We start from the raw sequence: 16,877 nt of genomic DNA, 5'->3' as shown, positions 1-16,877 counted from the left end.
CCAGCCCACAAAACTGGTCTTTTTTACATTGATTCAACATCTGCAGACATTGAATCAATGTGAATAGAACCAGTTTTGCTGGTTGGGTAGGCCTACTTTTGTTATTCGTATTAGCTTGAATTATTAGTGGAACTCATCAGCACCGTTATACATAGAAAGTACGTCGCTCAATGAATGAATAGTCTATAAGGTCTTTCATAATCAAACTTTGTTTTAAAATAAATTTTTAATTTTATTTTTTCCCTTTATTCTTTGGTATTAGCCTAATGTTTACAGATATTTCAATTCAAACTGCAGATTATGGAATAAAGCTTCTTTTCATTCAAAGAAATTCATTTCAAATACGCTTTAAGCTTATAAGCTATAGCCTACACCAGCAATCTAAGCATTTTTAACAACACACATGTTATGCCACAGACGCTACAAGTAAATAATTAATCTGTAACCTACAGTACCATCTGTATTTATCTTTGGGTTAATGAGCTGGTTTAGCTTATTGCAGAAACAATGCACTGAATTTGGCTACAAAGGCAATTGAAAAAGCTTTTGCAACTTTTTCAAATTAAACAGTGTAGAAAGCTTCTCTTCCTACCATACCGCAAAGCTACTGATGCTATACGCTAATTATCTCTATTTTGAGATTTGAACAAATTTGAGATGGGTGGAACAATCCACCCTTTCCTTCGTTCCACCCTTGCCGCGAGAAATAACCACCCTCAATAATTTCCAACTCAAGCTTTCCACCCTCCTTGTTAACAACGTGTGTATTTCCACAGTTTAGGGTGGATTAAATTCTAGATGGTGGAAATATCCACCATTCTTTTCGCTTTCCACCCTTGCCGCGAGAGATTTCCACCCATGGAAATTTCCACCCCAAGGTTTCCACCCTTTTGATTAACAGTGTATGTTGGCAGCCAATGATTTTGTATCTGGAGCTTCGTGGTTACAAGATTGAAACTGCCCTCGACGTCCTGGTAGTAAACAAATTTATTGGAATTATTTATTGCAGTCTAACCTACGCCACTCTTCGGTCTCTATCCTGAGCCACTGAAGGTGACTTTGTACAACTATGGTCACTAACGTGATTCTACTAAACCCAAGAACCCTTTTTGAAAAAGGCTGACATTTCAAACCATATCGTCAGTTATTCTTTTTTTTTTTCTTTTTTATAGCGCGAACGCAGTCCCCACTAACAAAAATTATACGACCGAGTTACCCACATTTGGGGTAATCGCAGAGGTCAACTTCTCCGAAGTGCAATGGTGAAGTCTCGCCCTGGATACTGAGAAAAGTTTGGTGTTACATTGTGGCACCACCTTGTGGGATGTCTGTCATAGCAAAGATTAAAGCTTCTGCAGTAAAAAAAATCTCGAATGTTTTTGACTTGAAGTTGATGGTTTACATATTGGTTGAGAAGCATTTTATACGTTAAAACAAAATGGTTGGAATGCCTGATTAACTTAATCAACATATAAAGAACCTAAAATGTAGATAGGTTACTAAGCCAGGGGTACCCAAAGATTTTTTTAACTACGTTCCCCATTTCGCATTTTGACAGTCTTGGCGATCGCATTAACATTTGCAATTATTTTTTCCTTGAAACTTGGCCTCAGCTTTAAGATTGTATATTGAGCCCATGAGCATAGTGCACAGATGGGGGCCGCAGATAGTGTTTTCACGGGCCGCACTTTACGCATCACTGCCACAATAATAAAATGACACACCTGAAGATCACGTCTTGTGCTATCCTCATCATACTGATGTTGAGGTTGACATCCACTGGAGCTTGGAAGATCGTCTTGACAAACTTTCCATCAGGACTCATGAGCTTGATGGACTGGGTGTTGGTGTCCAGAAGGAAGACGTTGCCATCACAAGGATCAACATTCATGTAGGAGGCTGTGGAAACAAGATGGAGTCGTTGTGAAAATAAGACACAACAGACAATTGGAAGCAGCGAAAGACTGTGCAGATAGAAGGTCAGTGTCACTGGCCAATTTCTACAATAAAAATGAAGTTTTGAGAACTTGTGTCTGATGAAGACAATTACATTACGGAAAGAAAATATTTAGTAAAAGTTCAATTATGCTTGTCCTTCCGACTTCAAAGGACTTAAAATCATGGAGAATTTATTTGAAAAGGAGAAAAACTTTCAAACCACATGTTGCGTTATCGAGCAGCCCACTTAATCAACACCCCCCTATGTTAATGGATGACACCTAGCGGGCAAAACTTGTAGCGCCAACCGTGAGATAAAAACTTCCAAGTAACAATCTGGATGACTGCTCTTGCGTTAGAGGCGACCCAAAGTCTTATGTAAAATTATTTCTCCAATGGCAAATCTCTGGAAGACCAGGCAGACACGACAAGGTTATTGCAGTTTACAATTATATGTCGGAGTTACGTTACCGTATGTTGCGAATGAAAATTTTTTGGTACGGACAGGTGTGACGTCAATTTGTGCGCTCTTTATGGAATACGCGGTCGGATCCGACCAATATATTGTTCCAGTTTTGGCATCCACCGCGGCAGCTGAGACTTTCTGGCTTGTTTCTATGAAATGTAAAAAAGTTAAATAAGAAAGTAACACAAGAAAGTGTTTATGTGGTAGCCACTTTAACAACTTTTGTGAGAGCTTGTAAGGCATGAACCAATCAGAACATGGTTAAGTGGCTACCATCTAATTGTAACCCTTGTAGCATTCATCCAGAGAGTTGATCAGTGTTTTGAACGTTTCTTGGTAATTACAGAAGAAAAAAGAGTTATGACAGAATTTATAATGGAACCGACGTCATCCTAATGTATTCTCTAACCCTTTAAGATACGTGAAACGTTCACCTAATTTACTATCTATCAGAACTGCCTACGTTTACAATTAAATCACTTTTTTGCTCCAAGCAAGCAACTATAGGAAGCATGCGAAATAGGTGTATTAGTCTCAATGCCTTTGTTAATTATTCTTATAAAATAAATTCGTCTGTTTCCTTTCGGTTGGTCTGTTGAGCTTTAATTCCACTTACTTGTAGGAGCAACCACACTATAACCAGAAGGATCGTTTGTACTATAATTGAAGGAAACTTGAAACAGCTTTCCTTGTCCCGAGTCCGCGATCAAAAGAAACTCGTCATAAACGTTCTCTGTCAAAACGATCACAATCGCGTCATACTGCGCATGCGCTAATATAATAGTTCTACGTCATGATGACGTAATCAATAGACTTAGACCAAGAAACAATGGTCCAAGTCCTGGAATTAACAGCCGAGAAAACAATTCATAGACAAAGTATTTTCAAAGATGAAATAATTTAACACCAAACGTATCTGCTATTCAAAAACGCAATACTTTCTTTCGTATAACTGTTTGAATGAGAGAGTGCAGACTCGACGACCACCTACGCCTTCAGGGCTACGGCCTTTCGCACTCTCTCACTGAATGCACACTGTACGTCTTTGTTTTATGTACGTTTCGCATCCAAACAAAAATAAATGACCATCCATCCATCTCTTCAAGAACAAGCTTAAACAGTTGATCTTGGTGACCAAATAAGAGTCAGTGGTTCAAAGCCTCTACAAATTTGCAAAACTGCCAGGATTAAGCTCTCAAAGAGGCTTTCTCAATCCGAGGATAAAGGTTCAATCAATAATAAACAAAACTAGAAAAAATGAAACAAAAACTAGCACCAAAAATTAAAAACAGTCGTTTACAAAACATTTGCTGCACATGACTTTAACATGATTTTGGCTTGGTTGGTTGGTTTTGAATCTTTATCCTCAGGCTGACAAAGTCTTGATATGTTATTCTTGGTAGTTTCGCATACTTGAAGAGGCTTTTGACGTAAAACCGGTTACCGAGACTGAAAGAGTGAAGTTTCGGATTGCTGAAGTCTTGTTGACGAGGAATATCCGTTCACTAGGTGTCGCTGAATGGAGAGCAGTCCTTAGAATGCGTTACTCAAGCGCACACCCCGAGAATCGAGCCAGCTACATTTTGGGCTTTATACTTTTTAAACCAATTATAAAACAGTTCCTTTGAAATAAAATTGCAGTTGTCAGTTGACAAACCGTGTTGGGCAAGTAGACTGTTAAGTGGTAGTGGCTGTTTGTGTTTTCAATGACTTTTTTTTTTATTTAGTAATAGTTTTAGGTAATGCTTTCGTATGTTTGCTTTTTAGGCACTAATGATGATCAACAGTTGTAGAGCGAAATGCATATGCCATAAATAGGGCTCTGCTGATCTCCATGCATTTTTAATAAAAAATACTGAATTGATACTTGATGGAGAATCGCTGCCCTGTTGCTTCTTAGACAGGAGATCCCCTATCCTTATTGGAACTCAATAAATGCATTATAACTAAATGGAGTTAGATTTAAGAAAACACGTTTTCTTTGCACTGTGTAACCGGGAAGGAATAAATAGATAATGGAATGACCGGAATGCGAAACTTTTGTGTTTTAAGTTTTTTGGTCCAGATGTTACTGAGCAGGTTTATGTATCATGGTCTCTACTCACCTACAACGCATTTTGTTTCTTCTACTAGTTTGTACCCCAGAGAGCACACACACTCTCTGCGGTGACCAATCCTCGGCAAACAGATGTGATCACACTTTGGTAGGCTGCTGTTCCCACACTCCCCAGAGCTTTCCACTGAAAAAATAAAAGCGTTAACAAAATGTGTTGTGCAACTCTCGATGAAAATTTTTTTTGAGGAGATTGCTTGATTGTTTAAAGCTAGCAAACCATGCAGACAACGCAGCAGAACCACAAAATCTGAAGCTGCCTAAACTTGTTTTTAAACAATAAAGCTGTTACACTTGGTTTAGTTCGTTGGTTTTGAATCTTTATCCTCAGACTGACAAAGCCTTGATAGGTTATTCCTGGTAGTTTCGTATACTTGTAGAGGCTTTTGACGTAAAACCGGTTACCGAGATTGACAGAGTGAAGTTTCCAATTGTTGAAATGTTGTTGCCTGGGAACTATTCCATTTAACGTGCGTTGCTCAAGCGCACACCCCGAGAGTCGAATCAGCGCCGCTTGATCTTGAAGCTTCTTCGTTCCAGAAGTCACGCGCTAACCAACATGAGCTATCGGAGCAGAATTTCACTGCAAACTAATTCAAAATGGTTTTATCAAGTTCACTTCAAGCTTCTTGTCACTTTAACAAAAACAGATGGTTTTCTCACCAGAAAAATATATAATTTCTCAGGAATATCCTATTCGGCAATGACAGATTTAGAATAGAAACCTCAATAGCTAACAAAATTAGTTAGAATTTGTACGTTACGTTAATTTACGCGAAACTAGAGGCCCAAAGAATAAGTTAATTGCTAATTCAATCACCATCTGATCAGTAGGCTTGGGCAACGCACAAGAAAATTGCTTGGTTGAAATGGCACTTAGAATATACAGTGCATTATGTAATAACAATGTTGCATTATAAACACACAAATAATAAATATCATTGCAGAGTGTAAGAGTGAAAATTATCGAGCTAACCCTATCATTTTTCGACACGGATACGGAAAATATTATCACGCTAAAGCCATACTTAACACAGCTAAACACAAAGAAATCCTTGCTCCAATACTTTCTATCACACTGGCTATGTTTCAATTCATCAATGATATTCTTTACAACGTAAAACGATGTTTGGTTTGTGTTTTTGCTGATCTTTGTGGTAAACATTGTGGTTACAAAAAGTATTTTGCATCTAATGGATTTTGATATTTACATTTTTATGAAATTTGTAGAATGTAATTTACAACAATTTGTTTCCAAACTGGGATTTGTTTCCAATCTTCAAACATTCTCAAACCTTGATCAAATGATCTTTCTTCATTCTTGCTGTAAACAGCAATACTTCGGGGCTTCCCCGGCATGGTGTAACGAAACACTTTATTTGACGCTTTCGGAACAAACCAAATAGAATAGAATGCTTCGAAATTCTCATTGTATTGTGTTTTCACGTCAGTGACGTAAATGAAATCCTGAAAAAAAGTTGTTTCAAACTGTTTTGAAAAGACCCGAACCTGGGTCTTCTGATTGTGGGTTAGCAAGTCATGCATTGGAGTAAAATACAACAAAAATATAACACAGTTTCGAAAGCCAGTGCAAACCGCTACTACTACAGCAAACAGGTCGTTGGTAGGCTATCTACATTGTGAAGTAAGCAACGATCATGCTGCTAAAATCGAAACTCAATCTATTGCAAAAACATTTAGTTTAAAAATTTAAACAGTAAATACTAATTAATGCTACAAAAAGTGCTCAATGCCAAGCCGAGGAAATTATATTTGAATTCTATTTGAATAAGGGCCTTCTGGTGATCTCCTTTTTCAGGGCGAAACAGGCTGTAAAGGTTTTTAGAAAGTAGTAACTATATTTGATGTAATTTGCTCTGGTTCAAAAATTTGATAAAATAAAAAGTTAAAAAAACTGATTGTTATTTTCAAATCGAAAGAAGTAATAATAAAAAACAAGATTGAAATGCGCAGATGACTTTGCAATTAAGTTACATACAATAAAGCTAAAGATTGACTGATAGTTGAATCTTTATTCTCGGACTGAGAAAGCCTTTGATAAGTTAATCCTGGCAGTTTTGCATATTTGTAAAGCAGTGATTCTTAACCAGGGTTCGATCGAACCCCTTGGGTTCGACGAAGCTGTTTCAGGGGTTCGGCGCGAACGTCCTCTGAAAAATTAACACACGGCCTACTGAATGGTATATCAGAGAATATTTTGGGAAAATATTGGCCAGCCGAAACTTGATTGCGGCTTACATGATGGAAAATAAACATCTGTGTGTTTGACACGTGATGTAATGATGCCCTCTGCAATCTGCATGTAACACAAAATGCAAAAACCTAACATTGTAAAAACAATCGGTAAAAAAAACTTTATTTTCTCAAAACATGAATTTCCTCACGTTTGCTTTTTGCATGGAACGGCAAAAGCAGGGCTCTCACTTTTGAGGAAATTTCCGTAGTTTTAAGGAAATTTAATTCAATTTTCAATTTTTTTCAACAACAGCAGATATAAACAGTCCATAGGCTACTTGGATTACATTATCAGGCGTCAAGAAAGCAAGATGCAAAAAAAAAAAACTTTAACACAACAAATCTTCAAACGTTTTCGTGCCAACAATTGGAAAGTTATCCTCTTATTACAAAAGCTGCCCTTAAAGTTTTCATGCCATTCATAACCTTTTACTTATGCGAGCATGCGTTTTATATTCTGGTGGATGTTAAAGCAAAAAAACGGAACCGGCTTGCATGCGAAAATGACGTGAGAATTGTGGTTTCTTAGACAAAAACCTTGAATCTCACTATTGGCCACAGAAAAAGTCTCATTGTTACAGTAATGTATTACTATTAAATGTGGTAGATTTTCGTTTTTGTGATTCAGTGAAAATTTGGGGTTCAACGAAAGCTTGCAGATTAGTGTAAGGGTTCGGAAGATTAGCAAAGGCTTCGAACCACTGACTCAGGGCCGCTCACCGAGGTTAACAGTGTGAAGTTTCGATTGTTAATGTCTTGTTGCCCGTGTAATATTACATTCATTAGGTGCCGCTGAATGTAGAGCAGCCCTCAAGGGTTTTGTAAATGCAAGTTTCCACAACACAAATGACACCGCATGTGTGACACTGTCGATCCCAAAAACTACTTGTTTCTCAATAATTCTGAGCGGTGTCAAATGACACTTGCAAATCCTTCAGAGACTGCATGCACCTATTTCAAAGCAACCTTTACGCCTCTGTCAACTGTTGCCACGGAAGCTTTTGTTTGAGAAGGCTTTGGATGATGACCTCTAAATGACTTTGATTATTTTTCCATCACAGACAACAAAACGTCATTCTTTTACACTGATTTAACGTCTGCAGGCGTTTAACGTAATCAATCAGCGTAAAAATTGACGGATTTAATTATCTGGACTCACCAGATAAGCGGCTATAGACCAGAATACGGAGTTTCCACGGAAATGATGGTTTTTCACATCCGACCCGTCGAGACCACAACTGAATATATGGGTCCCGTATCCAGTGTAGTCCGTGTAGTAAATTCTGAATGACAACAAGGACATTATGAGATAACATTTGAAAAGAAACGACAATCGAAGAACGTTTACTTCAACGCAGCTTCAGGTGAAAGCCACGCAACCGAGTTGAAAGTAAACTGTTCGACTGCGGAGCGATGGTATCAGCTGAGAACATGCAGCAATGCAAATGCAAAAAGGTTAAAGAAAGCACAACCTCAGATTATGGAGAATCACCATAACTTGTATACGAAGTAAAGGAAGCCGCAGGGATATCTATTTTGATACTCTTTTTTGACCGAAGGAAATAGTCCACCCTATCTACCCCCATTCAGCTACACGTTTGGGTAGACCTCTAGGCCCATTCGCTTCAGGCTTTGTATTGTTACAAAGTGCCCGGCGCTGTTTCTAAGGGAAAAATGGATGCTTCTAAAGTAAAATGTCAAAATAATTTTCAAGGAACAGACGCGATTTTTCCGATGTGAGTTTGTGCTTAAGCACGTTTCAAACCATCTGCAACATTCAAGCGCAATGCATCGACGTGTCACTTGCCTGTCGTCTGTGTAGTCCACAGCAAGTCCAGTGACGTCAAATATAGATGGAAATCTGACAATAACGCGGGCGTTCCTTCCCGCGAGGTCTGAGACCCAGATCTTTGACTTTAACGGTTCAAATGTGGAAAAGAACAGCTTTCTGTTGAATAATAAAATCACTTAGAAGTTTTAAGCAGGACTTTCAAAATTTAGTTTCGGAGGAGAGTTTGCTTTCTTGTACCAAAAACAGGCAAGACACAACAATACAACAGGGTTGTAAATATGTAAAAAATATTGTTATAATGCTCAACCCTGTTGTATTGTTATGTCTTGCCTGACTTTCAAAATTGAAGATAGCAAGAAATAAGCAACGTTAACTTAACATAGAATCATTGAGAAGTGACGTATGATCAAACAAACCATTTCTTAACTTGCTGCTTTACTTTCGTTTAACTTGTTTAGAAACAGAATTTAGAAGTTGCATGCACCAGCAGTGTTCAAAGCATCACATCAGAGCAGATAGGAACGAAACTGACATGAAGTGGTCCTTAAGATTCTTATCCATGAAATCGTATTTTGCAAACTTATTCAAATAGAATTGCCAAGATCTTATCTGTTGGAATGAGTTTGCGCTCACTTTTTTTTTGCAAGAAATAAATCTTTAAGCAAAGTTAGCTTCTTACCTTAGTTTTGCGTGGACACCGATTGCTTGCACAGAATCCTTGGACCTGTACACTGGGGCGTAGTAGTCAAACGAACTGTGAACCGCCATCACCCACTTATATGCTGAATCGGACCAATAAATGTTCTTAGTGATCCAGTCGTAGGTTATGCTCTCGATGCCATGCGCCATTCCATCAAAGGTTTTCTTCGTCTTGTTGCGCTTCAAGTCTTGTACACCAACATATTCTGATCTGTAAAATATTGTCGTCAGCAGAATTTAAAGACAGCAGCAAGGAAACAAATTCAACATTTTCTTTCCAGGTCGCTTTTTTGTTGGATAGGGTGCTTGAGCTTTCCAAAACTTGATAAAGCTTTGGTAAAAGGTTTGCTTTGTTGAACCATAGACAAACAAAGCAAAGTAACCTTGGCGGGTTTAACATGTTTTATTGCACAGAGATATAACATAATTAAAAAATCAACTTAAACGTTTTCGACTGGTAGATTTACCTTACAGTTTTCATTTTATGTATATTGCAGATTTAAGTAATTCCTGATGAAGACACAAGTATCAAAGCATTATTTTTACCATTCACCATTATTTTATTGAAATTTTTCACCATTATTTAAAGTCATTTCTACTTTAGAACTGAGAACATTTTAAAGCAAGTTCAGTTGTGGAATTTATTAAATGCCAATGAATGTGAAAAGCCTTTCTTTAACTAAAATAAACTTCAATTAACATAATAGTGACGTTCTTCCAACGTTGTCGACTTTACGTTTGTGCAACGTTGCATTAACGTTTATTGTTTACCATTCTTAGAACAAAGCAGTATCACATCACCATAAACATAAGATTTGTTCTAATACTCCATAAACATTAAAAAGCAGCAAGTATTGAAGTCAGAGTTAAATGAAATGTATGAAGAGTTATTTCTCTTGTGTTTCTTTGCAGCAGTACTGCAGTATAACTTCGTAAATTTATTATTCACTCTGAGGATGCGCATTGTCATGATGCGCGAAACGTCAGTGAAGCAATAAAACAACTTGCATGCTACTTTCGTATTCATCAGATAAACGTTGCAACTAAGTTATTGCTAGAACAGAGGATAATCCTGATGAACACTCAAAGATTTTAGTATGAAGTAAAGTTTTAGTTTGCCCCGTTAACTCAGTGGTTACGCGTCCGGCTCAAGATCACGCGACGCAAGTTCGACTCTCGGGGTGTGCGCTTGAGCTACACACACTAAGGACTGCTCTCTATTCAGCGGTATCTAGTGATTGGAATAATTCCCCGGCAACAGCAATTCAACAATCGGAAAACTTCACTCTGCCAATCTTGGTAACCGACCCTGCGTCAAGAGCTTCTACAAGTATGCGAAACTACCAGGAATAACCTATCAAGGCTTTGTCAGTCCGAGGATATAGATTCAAAAACCAAACCAAAATATAGTTACTTGTAGTCTGTGTAGAACAGAAGCTGGCGCTGGTAGTCGACCGCAAGTGCCCAGAACTCGGTGAAGGTTTTATTGGAAGCTAGCATTACGGATACGTTGAAGCTTCCGGATCTATCCGTTTCCGTTTTAACAACTTCCGGATCCGCATGGATTGAAAGTATTCTTGATGTTTTTTCGTTGGTATCGTAGTTTGTCCACAAGACCAAGGAATCATCAGCTGTTTGAACAAAATTACATGATGTTTAGTGATGATCAAGCTTTGTATTAAAAAGCAATACAATGTTGATTTGTACTCGTATTTTATAAAGTTAAAGACAAGAGAGACATGAAAATGAATAAAAAAGTTTTTGTCCCCTCCTTGTCCGTTTGCTATCTGGTTCTTTCAGCTACTTACGCTTGTTCTATTGTGAGAAAGCCGTTCACCACTCAGTCGAGAAGTTATTGTTCAGCCAAAAGAGCTGAAAATGAAATTTTAAATATGCCCCCTAGAGCGTTTCCATTATTAAGCCTTTTCCTATTTTGGAGGGCTGAGCTCTTCCGAGCTCCCCCAGAAATGAAACCTTCTTGCTTCTTGATGGTTGCAGGAAGCAGTCAAGTACGAGAAAATACGTCAAATATGAGCAACAAAAGCGAATGAAATACGTGCAAGAACTTACAGCATTTTTCAATGTCGCAATAATCCCATCGCTTGTCCTTGCCTGTCGTGTAGCACCAGACTCCTTTTAAATCGTTGTCAGGGTTTCTGTCAAAATATAAAAGCAAAAAAATTAGACCAAGTAACAGAATCGACTTCATCGCTCCATGGTGACTTCATATCAAATGCAATAATTGGCCTGCAGTAAAATTAGGTTATAGTAACATGTGCAGCAAAGTCCAGTTTTGAAACCACACTAGAATTCGGCCAATGGTGTTTTTGGCTGTGATGACACTTTTTCGAAGAACCCTTCAAAGGGGAATTCCACTACTCGGAAAAACCAATCCATTGATTGTCAAGAGATTTTTTGAACAAAGGTCATAAGATTGAAACGGAGCTACATTGCTTTAGAACACGATAGCTGTCACCTGCAGTAGTTATGGTGCCCCCCGTCCCTTGGAACGTGATAAGGAACATGGGGATGGTCAACATCCCACCGCTGGCAAAGAACATTGTTCCATGTCCGATTGTGAGTTCCATTGTACCACGTGCTTGGACCTTCAACACAATCTGCAACGCACAAGGGACCACTATGACGAAACAATGATTAGTGCAACGTCATTGGATGTTCCTTGCAAGACAAGATGCTGAGGAGAGTTTATCAGCAAAAGAAAACCGAAAAGGCGATAGACGCGATAGAAATCGCTGTCTATTCGTAAACGAAAATTATCAGTGCCATCTATAACTATTGTGACAGGGATTACAAATTTCACTTCATTTACTTCAACTTGACCAGAACTAAAAAGCACCAGCTACGGCATACGATATAGCCTACTGATTACTAAACAATAAAACATGTTTTTTAAGGTTTCAGAGGTTTTGCACAAACCTACATTGAATCTACTGCAGCCTACTTGATAAAACAACAATTTGGGCGGACGGTGTAATTGTCATATATCCGTTGTAACTAATCATCTACTCCAGAAGCCATTTCTACTACCTCGCCTCAGGGCTAATTGTCCACCGCGCTACATTCTTTGCCACCAAGTCATCAGCGCTCACAAACAATAGAATTTAACAAACAGAAATTTATTAAAATTTCTTGCATTATTTTAATAGGTTTGTGCAGAAAATGTCAATATATTCATTTCTTAGAGAGGAAGCCTAATGTGATGCATAGAAGTTTTTTTTTTATCTATCTCCAAAACATTTATTTTCGTGGCACTGGAGAATCAACAGCTTATGGCTACTTAAATTTTATGGTTATGTAAGACCGAAGATTTGGAAAAACTGAGCAAACAAAAGTGCTGAGTCACGCTATGTGTTTCAGCAAAACAAGTTGTAACAAACATACTGCACAGGAGTGATGATGGGGATGATCGGAGTTTGCAATTAAAAGCTTGTAACACTTGATGGCAAAATTATATTCTGTATTATTTTAATTAGTTTCATGTTCCAACAAAACAAACTCTCTACCCAAGCTTTGTCAAGATAAGAAAGCATTCAAAACAAAAAAAAGCACACACAGTCTCTAAAATAATCTTAAATCTTTTTTGTGGACATGATCACATCTCATGCAGCAATTAATCCTCGCCTGTCTCATGTTGCCCCAGGCAAGTAAGTAAAAGTCTTTTGGGATTAGAAACACCACCCAAGCATGTGTTGCGGTGAACAAGTGCTTCAATCTCTTTCAACGCGATATTTTAATGTCATATTGCCGTAATGCGCACACATGGCTTACAGGAAACATATTCCAAATGTCACCTACTTGTAAATGCTTTTACATAATTAAAAGTGCCAAGAAGACTTGAGCTTGTTATTCAGTTTAATACACAACAAAATGAAAATATTCTAAAGTTGTTTACAATTACAGTTCATCACTGGAGCTTTGCTTCGGTTCGTGTCGTTCTCAATAAAAAAATCTCGTGAATTGAAATACTAAAGTAACTCAAGGCTTGTAGACCAAAAGCAAATATGTTCAAAAAGATTTTTAAAACTGTTTGCATCCGTAAAGTACAAAAACTGCAGTTAGAGCTTCTCTTTTGACCTTCTTTCTCATATTCTATTATTTGCACGATAGAAACTGAGCCAATTCACTTAATTGTTCGGTGGGAAATGCACCTGTACTTGTGCTAAACTTAACTTTGCTTTGGACTATTTGAGCCCAGTTTTAAACATCTGAAAACCATCATATCACATTGCTGAGACAAATTTGATTACTTGGTCAATAGTTTGAAATTATTATAATTCACTATAATATCGGTTGAGTAGGGCGATGATACCTCCCATTACTACGTTGTATATTTGTTTATATTAATTTAAATAAATCGAAACGTTCATTCCATACAATGCAAGCAATTACATCAAGTTAATTACATTAAAATGCAGTTCCAAAGATGCATAGTAGCAATTTCATACAAAGTGATCAAAGCAGCTAATACAGCTCGTACAATTATAGTTATATTGAACAACATAACTCAAAGGCAACTCGAATTTCTCGGTCACATCATCAGAAAAGAAGAATTCGAAAATCTTTGTCTAAGCGGTCGCCTTCTCGGGAGACGTGCTCGTGGCAGGCAACGAACAACATTTGTAACTAATTTTCAATGAAATACATCAATCAGCAAACCAAGAACACTTTGGAACACTGCACGACAAAGGGAACATTGGAAGAATTTACGAACTGAGCATCTAGTTCATCAAAGGCCGCATCGGCTATGATACTGTAGTAGTAGTAAAATGGATAAGTTACGCGCTAGATACAGTTTCATAGTAGGTAGCCGAACAATCATAAGCGCAATTCTTATTCAAATAGAAGAATCTATTTGTTGCGTCTGATGATGATCATCCAACATGAAACCCTCGATAGCGCATGACTTATTATGTCAATTTTTACTGTAAATAAAATACAGCTCATTACATTATTCTATGACTTCACAAAGAAGGTGCAACAATCAACCATCAACTTCCTGCATCAATTTCTCTCTTCCGACTCACCTGACGAGTTTGTGGAGGAATTGTTTTGAGCTAGAGCTTGTTGCGTTACAATGGCATTCAGAAAGAAAGTCATTACTGACCATATTCTAGCAAGCATCTTGGTTTAGGTGAGCTCAAATGTTCAAATTTTCAGTGAGTTATTAAAACATAGAACTTTTAAGCAAGTAATTGATTGCAAAACCTGAATAAAATTGAATAAAAATATTGTTATAAATTGCTAAAATTTTATAACAACAACTTATAAAATTAAAAAAGACATAGATGCTTTGGTCAATTTCCGAATGAATGTTAAGAATTGGGTTTGACGTCAATAAATTTAATATTTTTACATTCAGTTTTACCGGCAAAAAATCAATCAATCAATTTTACTTTGATTGTGAGACTGCACATTTAAAACTAAATGAGGTAACAATAAATATCTGGAACCAGGAAAAGACTGAACACTGAACAGTGACAGAGTCAGCTATTTCCTTTGAACGTATGCAACTGTAGTGTTAGTGACACTTTTGTCAGTCCGATCAATGTTCTTGTTACTTGTTACAAATATTGTGAATGTCTCAACAATTTCCAAATATCCAACAACCAGAGAATTTTTAGTCGCTTATTTTTTTTATAACACAAGTTTCTAGTAGTTTGATTTTTGTAATGTGAAGACTGAATACAAAATTATCGACTGTCGCGTTGTTTGTAGGGAATCTAACAATTAAAAAGCAAACAAAAACGTAATTATCAACATTGAATCATAAATTCAATAGAACATTTTGAATTTTTTTTTAGCAAGTTATGGAAAGAAACTGACTAAAAATTCCAATCAATAAATGGGAAAATAAAATTTACACACAACACAAGTATCTCCAATTTATAAATGCATTTGTGTGAAATTCAAGAATTGAATTTTTTATCCTTGATTTACTAACTGAAACTAGAGTTTATTTAACTTGTTAAAAACATCTTCCTCTGCGAATAAGTAGATAAATACACTCTGTTGAAACCCATAATAACAGGTGTGGTGTTGTGCACCGGTAATTAGCGCAGTGGCCAACTTGACATTTAAAGGACGCAACCGGCGTTTTCAGCAAAAGATGACTCTTTCCAAGCCTTTGTTTACTGCAATTTATCTGCGAGCCATGTACCGACCAGTCAACTGCGACAATTCTTCTTGACGCTTTCATCTACTAATTGAAATATGTATAATGATCTAATTGATGAAGTGTATGGGCCTACTGCTTAATTTTCATTAAGCTTGGATATTATACGAATTTTATTAAAATATTGTAAAAATTATTGGTTTTAGCTTCAAAAAAATAAAATATCTTGTGACATCTTCTATTTGAATAAGCTTAACTGAAGATGATTTAGCTGCTAGTTGATCGAAATTAATTTTTAGCTATTTATGATTGAACTGACTCGTGTGAAAATAAATTCCTTTGCATTTAGTTTCAAGAGTTCTTTTTTAAAACAAAAGTTTTTTCCTCCTCAAACGTGATGCGATGGTGCAGCGCATAAAGTTCTCTCTCTCCAATCATGCAATCTTGGTTCGACTCTCGGCTTCAGCTGATTTTTAATAAACACAACTCATCTCTAGCCAAGAGTGGAAGAAATTGGGTGGACATACTTGCTGAAGGGAAAGGCGATCGAGAGAGAGGAACTGGCCCCCTTACTTGGGTTGGCGATTAAGAGTTAGTAACCTTAAGTGAGAACCTTAGTTTCTCGTTCTCCAATGCTTGAAATCAATACTTAGGTGGGTTGTTTTTTTGTAGGCAGTCAACCTATGCTACACGTGGTTGCCGAGAATCACATTTTCTTCATTGGATGGTCTTAATGGGTAGCCGGGTTAATTACACCGAAACACAATGCCCACTCAAGATTACCGTTTCTATATATTTTCGTGCACTTAGCTACAGCTGATCAGTTCTGTTCATCCTACAAAGGGAAGAATGCAATTGACTTGGAAGTATTGGTGGTCGAGATCCCTGTAGTATTAATTAGTGGTGCGATACTGATCCGGTACACGACACTGATTGAAGCGAGAGGTGTGCAAGAGATCGTTTATTGCCAACCAATTTATCCCAGAAAGTTGAGACCTTCAGTCAGATCGTTGAATTCCCACAATCTTTTACTCAACTCAAAATGTTTTACAAGTATTTTTTGTGAAGAGTTTTCATTGCGTAAAATAACGCTGCTGAGCTAAAAAGCTTAAAATATAACCCACACTTTATCTAACCTCAATCTTTAGGCTACCTTTTTCAGTTCTGTTTAGAGCTTTAGTAGAGAGTTTGTCTTGTTGAACAATAGGCACACGAACCCCAGCAAAGAAATACTGTTATTCCTGAAGAGCACATTTTGTGATGTCGAAAACGTTCGCAATTTGTTTCCATGTAGTTTTCCTTTTATGACTTCTGTAGATATTACTGTAATAAATTTCAATTTGATAAATTTGATTACGTTGCTGGGCTTCCTGTGCCTATGGCTCAACTACTACAGTATCATAGCCGATGCGGCCTTTAATGAACTAGATGCTCAGCTTGTAATTTCTTCCAATGTTCCCTTTGTCGTACAGTGTCCCAA

General features: G+C 37.3%; 1 protein-coding gene and 1 non-coding gene across 2 annotated transcripts in view; both read right to left on the bottom strand.

The window, feature by feature from the left end:
* Positions 1-14,382, bottom strand: part of LOC145781760 (uncharacterized) — a 44,766-nt gene extending 30,384 nt beyond the window's left edge. The window contains exons 1-12 of the mRNA XM_082593430.1: positions 14,310-14,382; positions 11,741-11,882; positions 11,335-11,420; positions 10,679-10,895; positions 9,245-9,475; positions 8,581-8,721; positions 7,933-8,056; positions 5,813-5,984; positions 4,510-4,644; positions 3,021-3,137; positions 2,410-2,553; positions 1,725-1,899 (exon numbers count right to left, since the gene is read on the bottom strand). Of these exons, the coding sequence (XP_082449556.1) occupies positions 1,725-1,899; positions 2,410-2,553; positions 3,021-3,137; positions 4,510-4,644; positions 5,813-5,984; positions 7,933-8,056; positions 8,581-8,721; positions 9,245-9,475; positions 10,679-10,895; positions 11,335-11,420; positions 11,741-11,882; positions 14,310-14,382 (1,757 nt within the window). The remainder of the gene's footprint in view (positions 1-1,724; positions 1,900-2,409; positions 2,554-3,020; positions 3,138-4,509; positions 4,645-5,812; positions 5,985-7,932; positions 8,057-8,580; positions 8,722-9,244; positions 9,476-10,678; positions 10,896-11,334; positions 11,421-11,740; positions 11,883-14,309) is intronic.
* LOC145782651 (U1 spliceosomal RNA) lies at positions 1,168-1,330 on the bottom strand. The gene has a single exon (XR_014290876.1). It is a non-coding gene; the product is annotated as a U1 spliceosomal RNA (small nuclear RNA).
* Positions 14,383-16,877: the final 2,495 nt, after the last annotated feature.

This window comes from Aplidium turbinatum, chromosome 13 (genome assembly GCF_918807975.1).
Source record: "Aplidium turbinatum chromosome 13, kaAplTurb1.1, whole genome shotgun sequence".
Classification (NCBI taxonomy): Eukaryota; Metazoa; Chordata; class Ascidiacea; order Aplousobranchia; family Polyclinidae; genus Aplidium; species Aplidium turbinatum.
Note: the sequence above shows the minus strand (reverse complement) of the source record. Positions and strands in the feature narration are given on the sequence as shown.